Genomic DNA, 20,884 nt, shown 5'->3' with positions numbered 1-20,884 from the left:
TTTGGTTCTTGTTGATCATTACCAAAGAAGGCAGCAGTGTAAGTAACAAAAAATTGAAGTCTCTTGCCATTGTTTTTTTTTAACTGTAATGGGCGGTAGCGCGCGCAAAAGCAAGCCAATACCGACGGAGCGCCTGATGCATAGCAACGGCTACCTGGTAAAACTTAACTGCTAGGCTTATGAATCGAACCAAGCTACTGTAGCTGTATCGTCATTCATTCGACCTAAATTGTGTCTCATATTGCAATGGACCAACTTTGTTTCGATTTGGAGGTGCGGCCTAAAACTTTTGTCTCAAATTTCAGGTGCAGCTTAGAATCGGGAAACATTTTTTTCCCTTGATTTCGAGTCTCATTTTTCAGGAGCTGCTTAGATTCAGTGCGGCTTAGATTCGAGTAAATACGGTATGTATTTTAGTAGTGAATTTGCTTAATGGTGACTAAATTCAGTTTCTTATTCATTTCATAATATCCTTTTGTCAGTGACCAAAATCTTAAATAACTAATGATTTGCCGTATTTCTATTTACACACATATAAATAACAAGAGAGAAACTTATCCTAAAACTAATTTATAGTGAAATATTTTCACTATACTAAAGCACAAGAACTTCAAGAGTTGATTTAACATTTTGTCAAACCCGTTCAGCATACAAATTTCTTTAGGTCCTTGTGTAGATAAAAGCCCTTAATCTTTCCACTTAAGCCAGTCTATATGCCCATGGATGGGCCAGTGAGTTGCCATTAGTTGTTACATTTTCTACATTTGGTAGACTTTGTCCAATTCCATATAGGACAAGAAGTATTACTGCGAATGCACACAGTGCGCCCTAATCTTTTGTCATAAGACTCTTTTCCCTACTCGACCTATTTTCATCGATTAATTGAGGCTTGTCATATTTTTCCTTCAAACGATATACTTCCCTTAGGTACTTTAGGCAGTGGTTTTTCTTACTCGTTCATTTCTTGTTTCATTAAATATCAATTCAGGTGATCTAAAACCTGCTGAAATCTATTAAATTCCTTCAACACCCTTTCTGTGGGGGCTTGCGTTGTAGTGGAATCGTGTTACCAGCATGTGTTTTATTTTATTTCTTCCACTTGTTACCTGTGAAGTATGATCCATTATCAGTTAACAGTACCTCCTGAGAGGAGGGAAGCCACAGATAGTCATCTGTAATTCAAATAATAGAGCTTGTGGTCACAGACCTCAGTGCATACAACTTAACATGCTTGGGAAAAACATCAAATAAGATAATTTAAAACTGATCAGTAAGTTTCCAAAAGGAAAAGAGGTGTTAAATAAATTATTAATCAACTCTACAGACAATTCCTCTGTTTCCTCAGGCAAATCTTTACATATACAGGGTGTTCCAAAAGAATATACGTATTTAGAATGCATATATTCATTAAACTTTAAGACGTACGAATATGAAACTTTATACACATATTTACGAACCTCTCAACATCAGATATGTCCTCCATCAGCGACATGAACAATATCACATCCGTACCCAAATTCCTCCTATACTTGGGCAAGCATGCCCTTCATCACTGGTGTTATGGCAGTACAGATCTGGTTCTTCAACTCTTCCAGGTTGTGTGGAAGTGGTGGTATATAAACGTTCTCTTTAATGAAACCCCACAGGAAGTAGTCAGAGGGTGTCAAATCTAGTGACCGTGGAGCCTAGCTGAGACACACAAAGTCAGCAGCTCCTTCACGACCAATCCAACAGTTCAGTAGAGTTTCATTTCACACACTTAGGTACTCCAGTAAGGGGGTGCCCTGTTTTGTTGAAAAATGAATTTGTCTTCATGCAGCCTCGGAAACAACCAGTTTTGTAACATAGTGAGGTACTGCTGACTTTTCTATCAAAGAAGAATGGGCCGTAAACAGATGATCTGGATATTGCACAAAACACATTGATTTTGGGCGAACCTCTTACATGTTCAATGGCTGCAAGTGGGTTCTGTGGGCCCCAAATTTGAACATTGTGTTTGTTTACCTGACCACTAATATGGAAAGTCGCTTCATCATTGAACACGATGCATTGTGCAAAAGTGTTATCATTGTCAATAGCATCAAAAATCTCGTTACAAAATGCCACACGTTTGCGTTTCTCATCAGGACGCAGAGCTTGTAACTTGTATGGCTTCATAACCAACCGATGTCACAAAACACACCAAATTGTTGTTGTGCCAGTCGGGAGTTACAACTGCTTACAAGGAGTTGATTTTGAAGGACTATGTCGGAAAGCAGTTTGAATTCATACAACATTTTCTTTGGAAAAGCGAGGGCGTCCAAGACCGTTCCCGTTACACACACATCCTGTATCCAGAAACTGTCGATACTATCTGTGAACGTTCTGCCCATTTGGAGGATCAGTTTGGTTTCTTAACCTGAAACATTGTAATTTGCGGGATTGCACTCTGGATCTCGGGAACACAAAATAATTTCTGTTGTGGAGCAGCCATTTTAAACATATGATGGTTACCAAGCAAACCAGAAGACAATTGACATCTAATGGCTATCAATATAAACTAGATTATGTATTCATTTCTCCAATAGCCGAGCTGAGGCGCAGCGATCGATAGTTTGGACAAAATAATACTTGGTAATATGTATATTCTTTTTGGAATGCCCTGTAGTTTGCAACTCAATAATAGGATCTTGCATCTCCTTAATACCCTCATTAATTTGTTATTGAGTACCCTGCATTTTAATCTGTGTATTGCTCACTTTTTTCAGCTTACCTGCCATTTCTTCCTGTGTCTTGTCAACAACCAATTCATTTTTACATAGCTTAGCTATTTTCTGAGACAGATCTGCGAATAACTCCACTTTTATTTCTTTTCCCATTTTGGACAACTTACATGTTAAATCTTTTGACAATCCATTGTGCAACATTTTATTTAGTTCATCAAATTTTTGCATTTGTTCATTCGAAAATTCCTCATATTTTTTGTCACATGATTCCTAAAATCATTAGATGTTTGTTTTGGTTGTTTTGAAGAATCTCTGCTTTTTGTGTTAAATTATTAAATTTTTCTGTTAGGTCATTATTGTTTCATGTTTGTTCATTAATTTTTTTGTATGTTCATCCCTCACATAAGTCGTATCAATGTTGGGGTATCATTCTGAATACCTACTGAGTCGTATCTGATTACATTTGGTTACATTTCAACCAGTTCCGAAATTTTAGATATATTGGAATCTGCACTGCCTCGCTTTTTACTAACTTCAAGTGAAAGAATGCTTCCTGGTGATACTTGTAATTTAGTGATTAAAAACATGATTTTACTTATGGTAGAGAAAATAAATTCACTATTCTCAATCATAGACGATAACTGCGAGTCTTATTATTAAAGCTCAACTAACTCACTGACATGTTTTTGCTACTATAATTTGTCGGTGTGTTGGCTGCAGCGGCATTTTGAGCTTTTACATTAATTACTGAAATGGCAACAGTAGTTTTACCTGTTGTATCCATTTCTGTCCTCGTGATATAGTAACTGCACAGTATTAAAATGAATATCCCTTTCTTAATTACTCTGAGAAATTTTTTGAGGTATCCTGTGACAATTCTGAGTATATGTAAGTACAACAAGAAGATGGAAGAAATGTTCACAATGTATCAGCCGAACAATTATTTTTAATAAATACACTATTTTACTTACCTGCTCCAGTGTTTAGAGTTGGAGAGGAGAGGTACTACTTTTATTAGATAAGAGTGAGGTGCTACAAAGTACAGACTTGCAAGCTATAAGTTAGAATTTTCCTACCTTCTCAATGTGCCCTCCTCCCCTCTCACCCGTCCTCGTAGTTTCCATGCAAATTTTATTGTCCATCCATGGATTTCCTTCTTTTGTGATCCTTTATCTTTTTCTCTTGGCAGTGTTATTTGCTTCATCTCACAAACAAAACAAAAAAATTAATACAATGGAATATTTTTACAACATGTTTTATACATTTTAATTACTTCAGTTATCTATACTTGGCGTTGTCCTTTTTACAGTCACCAGTTATACTGGTGTTCAAGTACTTGCACCATAAGGAGGTGCGAATAATGTATATTATTTAGGGGTGTGTGGCTGGTGAATGCTTTCACCAGCAGCAATTCACGCATCTTTAAGTATGAACCTCCACAGTCTCTTGCTACTATTACCACTGAAACAGTCTAAATGGGTCGACATATTAACTCTTCTTGCAACTCGGTGATGTTTACCTTTTCTTTCTTGAAGAAAAGGATGTGCTATCCATCTCTTGTGATAAATAATGTGGTATAATACAATAATAAGTAATGTCACCATTATATCTGAAGATCACAGGTTGTGGTGTATCCAGATTTAATTTGGAGGATGAGAAATTTAGAAAGGAAAGAAATTGCCTCCATTTTCTGATGATGTATTTATCTTTTTTTATATTACCTGACATGTACGCAATATGTCCATCCAGAATCAAGGACAGGAAGAAGACAGATAGTGTAAGGGTGAAAAATTTGATATGTGCTTGAGGAAAGATTAGAATATAGATATATGTTTATCTTTATTTTCGTACATCTCTCTTTTTGGTGCAGGTGTGTTTGTGTTGCATCTTTTGCATTGTGTTCCAGTTCTTATTCAATGTCATATACTCTACAACTAAATTAGGCTGATGTATTGAAATTCTTGGAAGCTCTAAATACATTTTCCCAATTAAATTTTACGTCAGCATCAAGGAAAGTGGCATGGTATGCAGAATAGGACCACGTGAAATTTACAAAATACCAGGGGCTGAAAGGTTAGGATCTTAGAAAATACCCTTCTAAGTGACCCATAAAAAGGTTGGCATAGGAAGGAGCTATCCTGGTTTCCATGGCTGTGCACCTGATCTGTTTGTATGTCTGTCCCTCAAAGGTGAAGTTGTTACTAATAAGTATAAAAGTCGATTAAGATGAGCAGGAGGGATGTCATAGGTTTGGAATCTGGTGGGTGCTGCTTGAGATAATGTTCAGTAACAGATAGATCACATACGCAAGGACATTGCAACCTTCCTCTATGTAAACAACCTTTGAGGGACAGACATACAAAGATATCAGATGCACAGCTATGTTGTTGTTGTTGTTGTGGTCTTCAGTCCTGAGACTGGTTTGATGCAGCTCTCCATGCTACTCTGTCCTGTGCAAGCTTCTTCATCTCCCAGTACCGACTGCAACCTACATCCTTCTGAATCTGCTTAGTGTATTCATCTCTTGGTCTCCCTCTACGATTTTTACCCTCCACACTGCCCTCCAATGCTAAATTTTTGATCCCTTGATGCCTCAAAACGTGTCCTACCGACTGATCCCTTCTTCTAGTCAAGTTGTGCCACAAACTTCTCTTCTCCCCAATCCTATTCAATACCTCCTCATTAGTTACATGATCTATCCACCTTATCTTCAGCATTCTTCTGTAACACCACATTTTGAAAGCTTCTATTCTCTTCTTGTCCAAACTAGTTATCGTCCATGTTTCACTTCCATACAAGGCTACACTCCATACAAATACTTTCAGAAAAGACTTCCTAACATTTAAATCTATACTCGATGTTAACAAATTTCTCTTCTTCAGTCTACATTTTATATCCTCTCTACTTTGACCATCGTCAGTTATTTTACTCCCTAAATAGCAAAACTCCTTTACTACTTTAAGTGTCTCATTTCCTAATCTAATTCCCTCAGCTTCACCCACTTAATTTGACTACATTCCATTATCCTCGTTTTGCTTTTTTTGATGTTCATGTTATATCCTCCTTTCAAGACAATGTCCATTCCGTTCAACTGCTCTTCCAAGTCCTTTGAGGTTCACTGATGACATTGTAATTGTGTCAGAGACAACAAAGTTTTTACTTCTTCTCCATGAATTTTAATACCTACTCTGAATTTTTCTTTTGTTTCCTTTACTGCTTGCTCAATATACAGATTGAATAACACCGGGGAGAGGCTACAACCCTGTCTCACTCCCTTCCCAACCACTGCCTCCCTTTCATGCACCTCGACTCTTATAACTGCCATCTGGTTTCTGTACAAATTGTAAATAGCCTTTTGCTCCCTGTATTTTACCCCTGCCACCTTCAGAATTTGAAAGAGAGTATTCCAGTCAACATTGTCAAACGCTTTCTCCAAGTCTACAAATGCTAGAAACGTAGGTTTGCCTTTCCTTAATTTTTCATCTAAGATAAGTCGTAAGGTCAGTATTGCCTCACGTGTTCCAACATTTCTACGGAATCCAAACTGATCCTCCCCGAGGTCCGCATCTACCAGTTTTTCCATTCGTCTGTAAAGAATTCGTGTTAGATGTGAAAATTACCGAACTATCAGTTTAATAAGCCACAGCTGCAAAATATTGTCAGCACCTGCTTTCTTAGGGATTGCAATTATTATATTCTTCTTGAAGTCTGAGGGTATTTCGCCTGTCTCATACATCTTGCTCACCAGCTGGTAGAGTTTTGTCATGACTGGCTCTCCCAAGGTCGTCAGTAGTTCCAATGGAATTTTGTCTACTCCGGGGGCCTTGTTTCGACTCTGGTTTCCATGGCTGTGCAAGCACTGAAAGACCTGACTAGCACCTTCCTATGCCAACCTTTTCATGGGTTACTTGGGGAGGTTTTCTCTGGGATCCATAAGCCTTCAGCCCCTGGTTTGGTTTAGATATTTTGATGACATTTTTGTCATATGGACTGACGGTGAGGCTGATGTATTTAGTGCTTACAAGAATTTCAATACATTTTCCCAGTTAAATTTTATGTGGTACTATTCTGCATCCCGTGCCACTTTTTGTGATGCTGACCACTGTAAGATACAATTTGAGTCACTCAGTACTATCCTAGTATTGAATGTGTGCAGCAGTTACACTGACAGGGGTAGGACTCCCTCTATCTTCACAGTATCCTTGTCAGACCTTATGCTCCTGCACCCATTTCCCTACACTGTGGTTCTTACCCCTGTGACTGTCCTCATTGTAAGAGTAGCTGTATGCACCCTCCTACCACCACCTATACCAGCCCTGTAACTGGCAAGACATATACTATGAAAGGAAGAGCTACATGTGAAACGACATGTTATGTAAAAAACTATCGCCCAATATCTCTCCTCCCAGCATTTTCAAAAATATTAGAAAAACTAGATATTTGTTGATTCGGTGCTTCATTAAATGGCCATAATTTACTAAACAGAAATCATCATGGCTTCCAAGCAAGTAAAAATACTGAAACAGCAGTAATGTGCTACACTGAACAAATAATCAGAAATCTAGAAGAAGATTATAGTGTAGTAGGAGTAAATTTAGACCTCTCCAAAGCTTTTGACACTGTGTACCAGGACATTCTTTTAGAAAAATTGGAAGCATTGGGTGTACATGGGATAGGAAAAAAACATTTTGAATCATACCTAAAAAGCAGAACACAGGTTGTACGACTGACATCAACTTACTCCAGCCACAAAATAAATTCAGTATCAGAGGCAAAAATGTAGAAATAGGAGTACCACAAGGCAACATCCTAGGGCCCATATTATTTCTTGTCTACATAAATGATTTTCACACGTCAGATGATGATGCAGCCACAGCAATAATATTTGCAGATGATACTAGTGTGATAATAAGTGCACCAAACCAATTGCTACCAACAACTGCTGATAAAGTACTAAATTACATCCACTCTTGCTTCAATGCAAACAGGTTGACATTGAATTTAAATAAAACGAATTATATGCAGTTTGGGAAAATATGTTGAAATGTAAATCTCGATCTGGTGTGGGGTGAAAAAGCCCTAGACAGAGTGGCATCCACAAAATTGCATGTGGATGAAACCTTAAATTTTAATGACCACGTAATAAAACTTGCACAGAAGCTTAATTCAGCCTGTTTTGCCCTCGAAATATGCCATTCTGGCACCCTCTGAGGTACAAACATTTGCAATAATTCTACCTATTTTCAGTCTCTTGCCACATACGGAATAATATTTTGGGGTTCCACAACAGGGTGCCTAAAACAAATTATTCGGATGGCCCTCTTCTGCAACAACAAAATAACTCAGTCATCCACAGACACACTGCAAACCCACATTCAAAAAGCTTAGAATACTTATTATACCATCATTATACATATACAAATGTGTAATGTATGTCAGGAACCACATTGCAAACTTTCAGACAAATACCAACTTTCATAACTACAATACCCATAATAGCACAGCACTCCATACTCAGAGAACAAAAAGAACCAATACACAAAGGCATGTGAGCCTTATCGGTGCAAAACTGTACAACGCACCGCCAGTCAACATCAGGCAGTTAGAAGATGATAACAAATTTAAAACAGAATTTTAAAAAATTTCTAGTAGAACAATGTTTTTATTCTGTAAATGACTATGTAGGTCAATAAATTTTTTCTGATGATATTTATAAAGGCAAAATGGAAAATACTCTATCTGTACCTAATCATTCATTACATTTACATATTTAAAGGAAAACTGTTGTGTGATGTAAATGTATACTTAAGCAGTGTTGTGTATATAGGGGCTTGCCGTTTAGGGAAGACAAAACTAAAGCCTTTTGAAAAACAGACTATGCATTTAAAGTAACAAGCAGGGATGTATATAGACTATATTAATTTTATTGTATTATTATTAACTTTATTTTATTATTTTGTTTTGTACTTTTTTATGTATATATTGTTTGTGTCTCATTTCTTTGAAATGGCTTACATGTACCCTTGACAACATCCATACAATATTTGTCAATGGATGGATAAATAACATAAATAAATAAAATGAATAAATGTAACAACTGTTACGTAAACACGGTTTCATCTTCTATATTGATATGACTACCACAAAGTCATCCTTTGCGATGAGTGGTCATAGACAGAGGGTTTATACTGGCAACACACAATATCCTGTTGCAGAGCGTGCTCTACAACATGACAGTCATGACTTTGGTGCCTGTTTCACTGCATGTGCCGTCTGGATTCTCTCTCCTCTCCTCCCCTCCTCTCTCCCACCCCCCTCAGAACTCCACTGATGGGAACTGTCATTACAACACTTTCTTGTTTCTCGCCACCCAGCTGATCTTAATCTTCTTCACACCTGTTTAATTTTCTATATCTCCCCCGCCCCCCTCCCCCCCCACCCCACCCCACCTCTGTCATCATGTATGATGCACTTTTTATTAACTCTTGTATGATGTCTTGTCAGTAAGTTCTTGCTTGATTATTAACTTACCTTCAACATTTAAGCTCCCAGGTTTTCGGACCTCGTCTGCTGCAATTCCGAACAATCAGTCTTTGCTTCTCATCCCATCCAGTAAATCCCCATTGACCTGGGGCTCAAGACAACTCCTCTGTAATTCTCCCCATTTCCTAAACCTCGGCAATCCTTTCTCTTCATCCCTCTTCTTCCAGCCAGAAGAAGGGGCTACTGTTTCAGAAATCTCGCACATTTGTGCGGTTAACTTTGAGTAGTTTTTTCTTGTTGCCACATGGCGAGTAGATTGCTTGCCTGCCCAGTTATGTTATAGAATCAAGAAACGTGATAGAATATTTACAGGAATAGCATACCTCAAATGCTTCAGTTTAAAACACATTTGTCTTCCTCACTTCAGAGCTATGCATTAGAAGAATCTCTGGATGTGTAAAGTATTGTTTTTGCAACTTTCAGTTTAACACTTTGCAATGTCATAGATGAGTGGAAGTGACACACTTACCTACAGTGACAGATTGGAGTTTAATTTTGTGATACTTTTTCTTGAACATTTTCATAATTTTTTGATTTATGGTTAAGGTGGTGTGTTTCAGAGATGGCCACTACAAGTAAAACCAATTACGTTTCTGTCTGCCAGCTTGTCCTCAGGTAAATGATAGCACACTTGTGGTTTGTTCCAGGCTGGACTTGTCTTTTTGCAGAGGTCTCACTGGAGCCTTTTTCCCTCACCTCACTGCCCTACCACGACTTCACACACTGCGAATGGAAAAGATGGATTTTACAAAGCTGCAACCAGGTCTGAACGGTATCCTCGAATTGTCTGGTGTGCGCTGCCTGAGATTTGATTATTCCCGTGTTACTGGAGTGCCATTTGACCAGTTTCCAGGAAAGCTGATCAGTCTCAGGTAAGAAAAGATTGATGTCTATATGATTACGCTACAGTTCACACTTCAGTGGTGGGCAGACAGTTTACACAACCACTTTCAGAGGTTCCTTACTGTTCCACTTTCAAATAGCATATGGGGAAAATGAGAACCTGAATCTTTTCTCTTATTGTATCATGATGGTCATTTCTCTGTAATATCTAGGTGGGACTCTACAAACCGACTTTCTCCTCCAAATGCTGAAACAGTGATTGTAATTTCGTAAAAGCTGCAGCAAAAATTGGCTTCATTTCAGTGGCTGCTGACACAACTCGCATATCGTATGTGAGCGACAATACAAATGTCTCTATATAAGGAAAGTTGTGTGTTATATTGGCTTTTCAAGGCAGCAGAACCGAATGAAATGTTCTCAGCTTTAAAGGTATATCACTTGAGACCTCAATTTCAGTTGACGCAGCCCAAAACAGAAAATTTATGCGAGAATAACCACATCCATCAGCAACTGTAGCGAGTTTACTGAGAATCGAATGCAGGCCCTCAGTAGGTCTTAGGGAGTTTATCTCAGTGGAAGGACGGGCATGTAAATCACATGGCTTTGAGAGATTAAGGAGCTATTTGAATGAGAAGTGATGGTAGGAAAGCAACAGAATCTCGGAGAGTGATTTGCTGACTGCAGTACCCCTCCCTGTTCTAGTGTATTTTATTGATCCTAGGAACTGCAGTACTGAGAGTGCACATTTGAGTGAGTGAGTGAGTGCACGTGAGAGTGAGTGAGTGAGAGTGCGTGAGTGAGTGCGCGTATGAGTGAGTGAGTGCGTGCATGCACGTGCGTGCGTGCGCGCGTGTGTGCGTGCACGTGCGAGTGCGCGAGTGAGTGCGTGAGTGAGTGCGCGAGTGCGTGCGCGAGTGCGTGCGTGAGTGCCAACAAAATGCAACTTCTTGCTGTTGGGCCCTGGTGCTTGTCAAACAACCACTCTTCAAGCGCCTCAAAAATTCTTCTTAAGATTGTTTCTGAGCTACGAATAGAATGTCCGTGTATTGGTTAATGACTTCTTGTATTAAACGTGAATTAAATTGCAAAACATTGGAACATTCATTTGACTGAGTCGTTCAAGTGTTGTGGAATGCTGCAAATGATTCCTTCAGGGGCACAGGTCTCTGGAAGACGATGCTCATCCTGGACAGGCTTATTGTGTCATCTCGCGGGAAATGGTTTCAGAAGTGCATGCTTTAGTCTTGGACAACTGCAGAATCACCGTAGACGAGATCCATCGTTTACTGGGTATTAGTGTGGGTACCGCCCACACTATAGTGCACCAACACTCAAACTCGAAAATCTGTGCGCAAGAGTTCCCAACCAACTGACCACCAAACAGCACAATGCTCTAATGGTGCTGTCTTTGAGTCATCTGCAACATTATTGTGAGGAGGTATACTGCTTTCTGTTGCATATTGCCACAGGTGACTAAACGTGTTGTCACCATTTTGAACCAGAAATCAAGCATCAGGGCTAGCAGTGGAAACATGCGACTTCACCACCTTCAAATAAATCAATGACCATGCACACCAGTTCTGGTAAGGTCATGATACCCTTCTTTTTTTAGCATGAGGGCCCACTGCTTGTCGAGTTCCTGGAATGGGGTACCACTACCAATGCCCAGCGCGTTATCAAGCCATTTTACAGAACCTTCGACGAGCCGTCAAGTCAAAATGCTGACGCATGTTGTCCAATGGTGTTATCCTCTTGAATGATAATTCCTGCCCACACACAGCCAATGCGGTGAAGACGACATTGCAGCAGTTTCGGTGGGAAATGCTGGAACGTCCACCGACATTTAACCGTGTGACTTTCATGTGTTTGGACCTCTAAAACAAGCTGTTCGTTATCCATTGCGAATCCATGTCTGCGAAGTATGTGACTGGGTCCATGTCTGGATCCGACAGCATCCTACTAGTTTCTTCCAGGATGGAATCGACCGGCTAGTGTTGCAATTGGATAAATGTGCCAACAGTTTTGGCTACTGTTTTTAAGTATGTGTACTGTGTATAACTACATTTTTGAGTTAATAAAATTGTTGCTGTTACTTTACACTGGTGACCAGGTTTCATTTGAATGCCCCTTATATTTTAACTTGCAAACAACAATTATATTTTGGCTGACCCTACTTCTGAATATCCGTGCTTCAATTTTACAAGACCATTGAGGGTACACGTCATATTCATCTCCTTATCCTTTTTTTAAAAAAAAGAAAGACCTGTTCCCTCCCAAAGTCAGAGATAACTTTCATTGGTCAACATTGGTGCACGAACCGGGCATATGCCGTGGAGGCCCGCATGCAGCAACGTTCACTGAACAGTGATTGAGGAGGCACTGTTGGTAGGCCCCTGAGTTGATCTGGGTGGTCATCTGTTCAACATTTGGGCATCTATTTGTCTGTACACATCTCCACAGCCATCATTAACCACCATCACATATGACCTGTGGTGCATCAATTTTGGACAGCACTACATTGCCATGCACGATTTACTTCAACTGTAGTGGCAGGCGAGCAGTTCAGATGTAGCCATTTTAGAAATGCTTCCACCATTGGGAGGAAAGCCAATGATTGTGCTCCTTTGGACGTCAGATAAATTGCCCATTTCAGCATTACAGTGACTATTGCACTGTTTTCCACATCTTAGGTTGTGTTCCAAAAACGAGCAGCATAAAGACAGAAGTGATGTCACTTTCTGCAGGACCTGACCATCATTTGACAGGGCAATGCTCAAGCATGTACAGTGCAAGCTGTTACTGATTTGTTTGACTGATGGGGCTGCTTAGTGCTATAACACCTACTGCACTCTCCTGACTTAAGCCCTTGTGAGTTCAACTCTATTTCTAAACTGAAGGAAACACTTCATGGCATTCGCTTCAGAACTGCTACTTTGCGTCATCAAAGTTTTACTGACCTTCAATCTCGTACAAAATAGATAGGTGTTACTGCACATCGGCAGCTATGAAAAACATGAGTTCCAACAGGCTGCGGGAAAATATTATGAATGGCACTTGGAAAAGTGTTACTCTCAAAGCATTTTTTTTTCTTTTTTTTTTAATTGAATATGGATTGTTATGTGTGAGAACATGCAATGAATTTCTTAAATTGCAAAGCATTTGACTCTCGTTTAAAGTTTAACACATTGAAGACCAGCCACTCAGAAGAATTTCGAGCCCAGAAGACCAAATGTTACCGTTATTATTTAAAATTTTACTGGTGCATTTCTGTGATGTGAAGTGTCTTGAAGTGTAATACATGAAAAAAGATCATTAGCTACAAGAAAAGCTAAGCTTCCATATATAATACACTATGTACATTAATTTTTGCCTGTTTGTGTATTCACACTGCTTAGCAGTGATGGTGCTATTGGCTGAGTACGTCATGTGCCCATTCCGAATATCTGCCATCATTGACTTACAAAAGCACATTTCAATATCAGTCATGTCACATGATCTCACCAGCCAATTTCCATGCACTGCAAACTAATGTGCTGTGTTTGGTGGAATTCAAAACTACTTTTTTTCTGTCGAGATTTTTCTTTCTCTGAAGTGCCGGGAACTTCTACTCTGGTATATAAAACCTTTAGTATTCAAAGGATAGATATTTTTAAAGCTCCAAGGGAAAGTATACTGTCAGCTATCATGGAATTTCACGTGGGGAAAAAGTGCTTTTTTAACTGAGAAATGTGAGAAAAATCTGGGATTTATTTTTTCTTGTCCACAGATACACCCTGTTTTAGTAAAATTATCTGTTTTTGGAAATGGAAAATTTAGAACTATAGTACTACGATACTGGATTTCTGAAAGGATGTTATTATCAGGCTTTGAACACTTACAATATTAATTTTGAATAAAGATATCCTTTTTGAAATCTGTGTATTTCAGAAGTTATCATCTTCGTCAGGCAGAGAAGAATGAGGTAAGGCAGATGTATCATGAAATGGACAATTATGAGCAGGATGAATTTTTCAACACCACATGGTTTCCACTAGTTGTAAATCTTGAATTATATTTATGCTGTTTAAATCAGCAGCACTGACTAATGTTTTGAAGAACACAGTTCCAGTAAGAATTTCGATATTTCGTATCTACATAGTATGTGTTTGTTGTTGTTGTTGTTGTTGTTGTTGTTGTTGTGGTGGTGGTGGTGGTGGTGGTGGTGGTGGTGGTGGTGGTCTTAAGTCCAGAGACGGGTTTGATGCAGCTCTCCATGCGACTCTACCCTGTGCAAGCATCTTCATCAGCCAGTACCTACTGCTACCTACATCTTCTGAATCTGCTTAGTGTATTCATCTCTTGGTCTCCCTCTATGGTTTTTACCCTCCACACTGCCTTCCAACACTAAATTGGTGATCCCTTGATGCCTCAGAACATGTCCTACCAACATATCCCTTCTTCTAGTGAAGTTGTGCCACAAATTCCTCTTTTGCCCAATTCTATTTGGTACCTCCTCATTAGTTACGTGACCTACACATCTAATGTTCAGCACTCTTCTGTAGTGGCACATTTCAAAAGCTTCTATTCTCTTCTTGTGTAAACTATTTATCATCCATGTTTGGCTTCCATACATGGCTACCCTCCATACAAATCTTCAGAAAAGACTTCGTAACACTTAAATTTATACTCCATGTTAACAGATTTCTCTTTTTCAGTAATGCTTTCCTTGCCATAGTCGGTCAAAGTAGAGAGGATATAAAAAGTAGACTATCATCTGTTATTTTGCCCCTGAAATAGCAAAACTCATCTACCACTTTGTGTCTCATTTCCTAATCTAATTCCCTCAGCATCACCTGATTTAATTCAACTACATTCCATTTTCCTCATTTTGCTGTTGTTGTTGTTCATCTCATATCCTCCTTTCAAGACACTGTCCATTCCTTTCAACTGCTCTTCCTGGTTCTTTGCTGTCTCTGACAGAATTACAATGTCACTGGCAAACCTCAAAGGTTTTATTTCTTCTCCATGGATTTTAATTCGTACTTCAAATTTTTCTTTTGTTTCCTTTACTGCTTGCTCAGTCTACATATTGAATAATTTTGGGGACAGGTTACAACCCTGTCTCACTCCCATCCCAACCACAGCTTCCCTCTCATGCTCCTCAATTCTTGTAACTGTTGTAATTGTAAACAGCATTTTGCTTCCTGTGTTTTACTCCTGCCTCCTGCAGTGTTTCAAAGAAAAAATTTTTGACAATGTTGACTGGACCACTCTCTAAGTCTACAAATGCTAGCAATGTAGGTTTGCCTTTCCTTAACCTATCTTCTAAGATACGTCAGTCATAGGGTTAATATTGGCCCCATGTTCCAACATTTCTACATAATCCAAAACTGATCTCCACTGAGATCAGCTTCTACCAATTTTACATTCGTTTGTAAAAAATTTGTATTTGTATTTTGCAGCCGTGGCTTTATTAAAGTCTGATGGTATTTCGCCTGTCTCATACATCTGTCTCAAAAGATGGTAGAGTTTTGTCAAGGCTGGCACTCCCAAAACTATCAGTAGTTCTAATGGAATGTTGTCTACTCCCGGGGCTTTGTTTTGACTTGAGTCTTTCAGTGCTCTGTAAAACTCTTCACGCATTATCATATGTCCCATTTCATCATCATCTACATCCTCTCCCATTTCAATAATACTGCCCTCAAGTACATCACCCTTGTTAGACCCTCTATATACTCCTTCCACCTTTCTGCTTTCCCTCCTTTACTTAGTATGGGTCTTCCATCTGAGTTCTTGATATTCATACAAGCGGTTCTCTTTTCTCCAAAGGTCTCTCTAATTTTCCTGCAGGCAGTATCTATCTTACATCCTTACATTTGCCCTCTAGCCGTCCCTGCTTAGCCATTTTGCATTTCCTGTTGATCTCATTTTTGAGATGTTTGTATTCCTTTTTGCCGGCTCGATTTACTGCATTTTTATATTTTCTCCTTTCATCAATTAAATTCAATATCTCTTGTGTTACCCAAGGATTTGTACCAGTTCTCCTCTTTGTACCAACTTGATCCTAATGCTGCATTATTAAACCTACTCCTGCATTCCCCATATTTAATTTTATATTTATAACCCTGTATTCACTAGAAGTCTTGTTCCTCTTGCCAGTGAACTTCACTAATTCCCACTGTATCTAACATTAACCTATCCATTTCCCCTCTTAGATCCATTAATCGGGCAGCCAGATTAGAAAATTTGACATTCCACTCTCCAATCCATAGAATGCCAGTTTTGTTTCTCTTGATAATGACATCCTCCCGAGTACTCCTCGCCTGGAGATCCGAATGGAGGACTATTTTAGCTCTTGAATATTTTACCCAAGAGGATGCCATCATCATTTAAGCATACAGTAATGCTACATGCCCTCAGAAAAAAATTACGGCCGTAGTTTCTCCTTGCTTTCAGCCATTTGCAGTACTAGCACAACAAGGTCATATTGGTTGATGTTACGAGGCCAGATCAGTCAATCATCCAGACTGTTGCCCCTGCAACTACTGAAAAGGCCGATGCCTCTCTACAGGAACCACAGATTTGTCTGGCCTCTTCAAGAGATACGCACTCTATTGTGGTTGCACCGACGGTACGGCTATCTGTATCGCTGAGGCTCGCAAGCCTCCCCATTGACGGCAAGGTCCAGTTTCATGAGGGAGAGTGTGTGTATAGCATATGGAAAAGAGAACAGAAAGGGAAAAAAAAACACTGACATTAGGAGTGTCATTATATTGAGTGGAGCTGTACCACTTGTTTCATTCCAGTTGAGCAACACACACATCCCACTCTGCTTTCACAGGTGGCCTTCGCTGTGACAGTCACATCCTGTACTGGTGTAGCTTCTGCACAGGCTATTACATGGGCGTGGCTGATAATAAGCCCTCTGTCAAAATAAATGGCCACCATTAACTGTAGTTTAGATCAAAGTTTAATTGGTACAGCTTTCTACTGAGCACATGCTAGGCTTAAATAGTGACTTCACAACTTGTGCTATGAGAATCCTCTTCCCAAATATCAGATGAGTGAACAAAGTGTGGTCAGGAAGGACAGGAATCAAAAATGTGACACAACATTAGTCCTCAATCTCTTCATTAGTAATAACACTTTCTGCAGTACAAGAGTCTTTCAAAAATTGTCAATGCTGATGTTTCTAGTATTACACTTGCATTTTCTGCAATCATTATCCCCTCTCCTTGCTTACACCCATCTTTCTTTGTTTACTTCCCTTCTTCTTATATCCTGTTCCTTCTTTCAGTTTCCCACTTTTTTGTCACCTTCATTCGGATTCTTTTACATCACCATATTCAAGGGTGAATATCAACCTTTATGAACACAAAAAAAATTTCAGCAATACTATTGTACAGACCTTCACAGTGTACACTGAGACAACAAAAGTCATGGGATAATGATACGCACATATACAGGTGGCTGTCTTTTATACCTTGTGTATGCAATATTACAGAGTTGTCATTTTTACTCAGGTGATTCATGTGAAAAAGTTTCCAACATGATTATGGCTGCATGACGGGAATTAAGACTTTGAATCTTGAATGGTAGTTGGAGCTACACGAGTGGGACACTTAACAATTTCGAAACTTCAGATATTAAATGTTCAGATATCCACAGTTTTAAGAGAGTGCTGAGAAAAACAAAGTTTAGACATTACTTCTCACCGTGGACAATGCAGTGGCCCAGGTCTTTCACTCAGTTCTGCTTATGCCACTGCTCTCAGTCACTGTCAGTGCCAGCAGATAACCCCAGAAGTCAGGGTAGCACGTAAAACTAACGTATCCATTAGGGCAGTGTGACAAGATTTGGCGTTAGTGGGCTACGGTAGCAGATGAGAGACACGAATGTCTTTGTTAACAGCACATCATTGCCAACAGCTTCTCGCCTGGGCCAAAGCACTGCTCTTTTATACCTTGTGTATGCAATACTACAGCCACCTGATGACTGTAAAACTATGGCTTGGTCAGATGAGTCCCAATTTCAGTTGTTGAGAGTTTATGGCAGGATTCCCGTGTGATGCAGACACCAAGAAGCCGTGGACTCAAGTTGTCAACAGGGAACTGTGATAGCTGGTAGTGGCTCCGTAATGATATGGACTGGGTTTTGGAACACGAAGGCCACGAATGGTTGCAAATGGCTTCCACGCAGCCAAACATAACCATTTCCAGTCCATTCTACGTAAACAACTATGTCAGTGTTCCACAGTTGTTCGTGATTGAAGAACATTCTGGACAGTGTGCACGAATTATTTGACCATGTAGATCACCTGACACGAATCCTGTTGAATATATCTGGGACGTAATGAAGAGCTAGGTTTGTGTACAAAATCCTGCACTGGCAACACTTTTGCAATTATGGATGGCTGTAGAGGCAGAATGTCTCACTATTTCTGCAGTTGACTTCTAATGACTTGTTGAGTCCATATCACATTGAGTTGCAGCACACCCCCGGGTAAAAGGTGGCGAGACATGGTATTAGCAGGTATCCCATGACTTTTTCACCTCAGTGTATAGGCACGTCACTCGGATGTTCACAGTAATAGAAGTGTTTCCATTTTCATCACAGGGAGTTGAAAATCCCAGGATGTGTCGGTGACCCTAAAGCCACAGATGGCCTCGCTGAGCGTATGCCTGGTCTTCAAATCTGTGGCAGCATTGAAGCTGAGCAACCAGCTTTAGAGGATGAGTATTGTGAGAGTGACACGGAACTGTAAGGGGAAGACAACAGAAGGACTAGCAATGCAGATCGATCGTGGTTCGACAGTTTGGATAGCGACTAAAACAGTAATGGTGATCGTAGCTGTAAGAGTGATGAGGGTATTTAAGATGAAAGCAGTACATCTATTATTCTAGAGAATGTATAAAAGTGGTATGGTATTTATAAGGACCTCTAACTCTAAATACTGATTGCATCTCCACTGTTGTTACAGCATTGTGTATTGTAATGGTCAGTAAATTGCTGTCAGATCAAAAATAGTCACAAATTTTTGTGACATTGTAGCTAAAGTGGATGTGCTGTAGTATCATGTTAAAATAGAAATTACCTCGCTTCAAAACAGTTTTTGCCAAATACAAGGGTTGTCTGTAAAGTAAGGTTCCCGTGGCACTACAGTCCTGAAAAGTGCTGTTACAGTGGGTCCCGTGATTCTGTTGTGTACCTGGGTTCACCCACTCCAAATCCCCTCTGTGGCGAGCTGTCTCCGCTTGGCAGCCGTACGTGATGGATCTCCCCCTCGCTCCATCTGCCAGGTTTGAGCTGACCCATTTCCTTTCTGCAAAAAACATTCGGCACTGGTACAAATCCATTCCCAGCTATGCAAAATCTATGGAGACAAGTGTATGGGCATACAACTTGTGCGCAACTGACGTCCATGATGAGGAGCGTTCCGGATGTCCATCTGTTTCTGACGAAACAGTCCCAAAAGTGGAGGCAGCGGTGCTCTCAGATCCAAGAGTGACAGCTTGTGATCTCTCCGAAATGATCCTGATGTCAGCAAAACCTCTATTGACAAGATTTTGATGGTGCATATAGGGTATGCTAAGGTTTGTGCGAGGTGGGTGCCAAGAATGTTGACTGAAGACCACAAATGTCAATGCGTTGAAGCGGTCCAAGAACTACTTCAAGATCACGGAACTCACGGCGAGGAATACCTTGACTCCATCGTCACTGGAGACGAGACTTAGGTGCACTACCACACATCCGAAACCAAAGAACAGTCCAAACAATGGAAGCACCCAGAGTTGTTGAGATCGCGAAAATTCATACAAACGCAAAGTGATGGCAGCAATGTTTTGGGACAGGAAGGGGGTACTGTTACGCAAGTTCTTGCCCACCAACACATCAATCAACACTGCTGGGTACTGTGAGACACTGCAAAAATTGCGCCTTGCAATTCAAAACAAGAGGAGGGGTATGTTGTCCAAGGGGGTGCGTTTGCATCAGGATAGTGCTCGGCCACACACTGCTAAAGCCACCATCTCTTCCCTGACATGAAGAAACACCTGGGTGGAACGCATTTCAGCGACAGAGAAGAGCTGGAAGAAGTGGTTCTCAGGTAACTGCGTGGCTTGGTGGCAGATTTTTTTGACTTGGGCATTCAAAAGCTTGTACACCGCATGCAGAAATGTATTGACCTCAGTGGCGACTATGTAGGAAAATAGGTTAAAGTCTGAACTTTCCAAAAATGTAGCATTCATGAAATAAACATGTTTTACACTATGAAAAAAAAATTGGGAACCTTATTTTACAGACACCCTTCATAATTTTGGTAATGTCTAGAATGAAGTTAAATCACTTACAATAAAGCGGTTTGAATTCCTATTGCAATGATAATGGAAGTGCTAAAATGACAACACTAATGGAGTAGAAATTATTAAATACCATTTACATAATTAGCATGTATATGATGGTTTTTTTAATTAATTTAAAATTGTTATTAAAATTTATTTGTCCAAAAGTTTTATTCTTCATTATTTATTCACTTTTCTCTTCATTATATGCAATTTTTGTAAAATGAAATGTTCTTTTTGCAGTAATTTAAATTAGCAATTTAATTAGTATTGGCATAATTTGTGCAAGCTGTCACAGTTATATGATTGATAGAGGTGCATGTTATTGGCTGGAATAGTTACTTATAAATTCATAATTTAACTAAAATTATAAGGTGTAACTTTAAAATAATGGAAATTTCTGGGTGGGACACTGAGTAGCGTCCTTTCTCTTATGTTACACAAACAACTGACCATCCAGTTGTCGAATTTACT

At 39.6% G+C, this 20,884-nt stretch overlaps 1 protein-coding gene across 3 annotated transcripts in view; it reads left to right on the top strand.

The window, feature by feature from the left end:
• LOC126293606 (uncharacterized) overlaps positions 1-20,577 on the top strand; it is a 121,976-nt gene extending 101,399 nt beyond the window's left edge. For all 3 annotated transcript variants that reach the window (XM_049986889.1, XM_049986891.1, XM_049986890.1), the window contains exons 7-8: positions 9,896-10,120; positions 18,687-20,577. In XM_049986889.1, coding sequence (XP_049842846.1) covers positions 9,896-10,120; positions 18,687-18,834 — 373 coding nt within the window. In that variant the 3' untranslated portion in view covers positions 18,835-20,577. The remainder of the gene's footprint in view (positions 1-9,895; positions 10,121-18,686) is intronic.
• The last annotated feature ends 307 nt before the right edge of the window (positions 20,578-20,884 follow it).

Source organism: Schistocerca gregaria, chromosome 10, assembly GCF_023897955.1.
Source record: "Schistocerca gregaria isolate iqSchGreg1 chromosome 10, iqSchGreg1.2, whole genome shotgun sequence".
Taxonomy (NCBI): Eukaryota; Metazoa; Arthropoda; class Insecta; order Orthoptera; family Acrididae; genus Schistocerca; species Schistocerca gregaria.
Note: the sequence above shows the minus strand (reverse complement) of the source record. Positions and strands in the feature narration are given on the sequence as shown.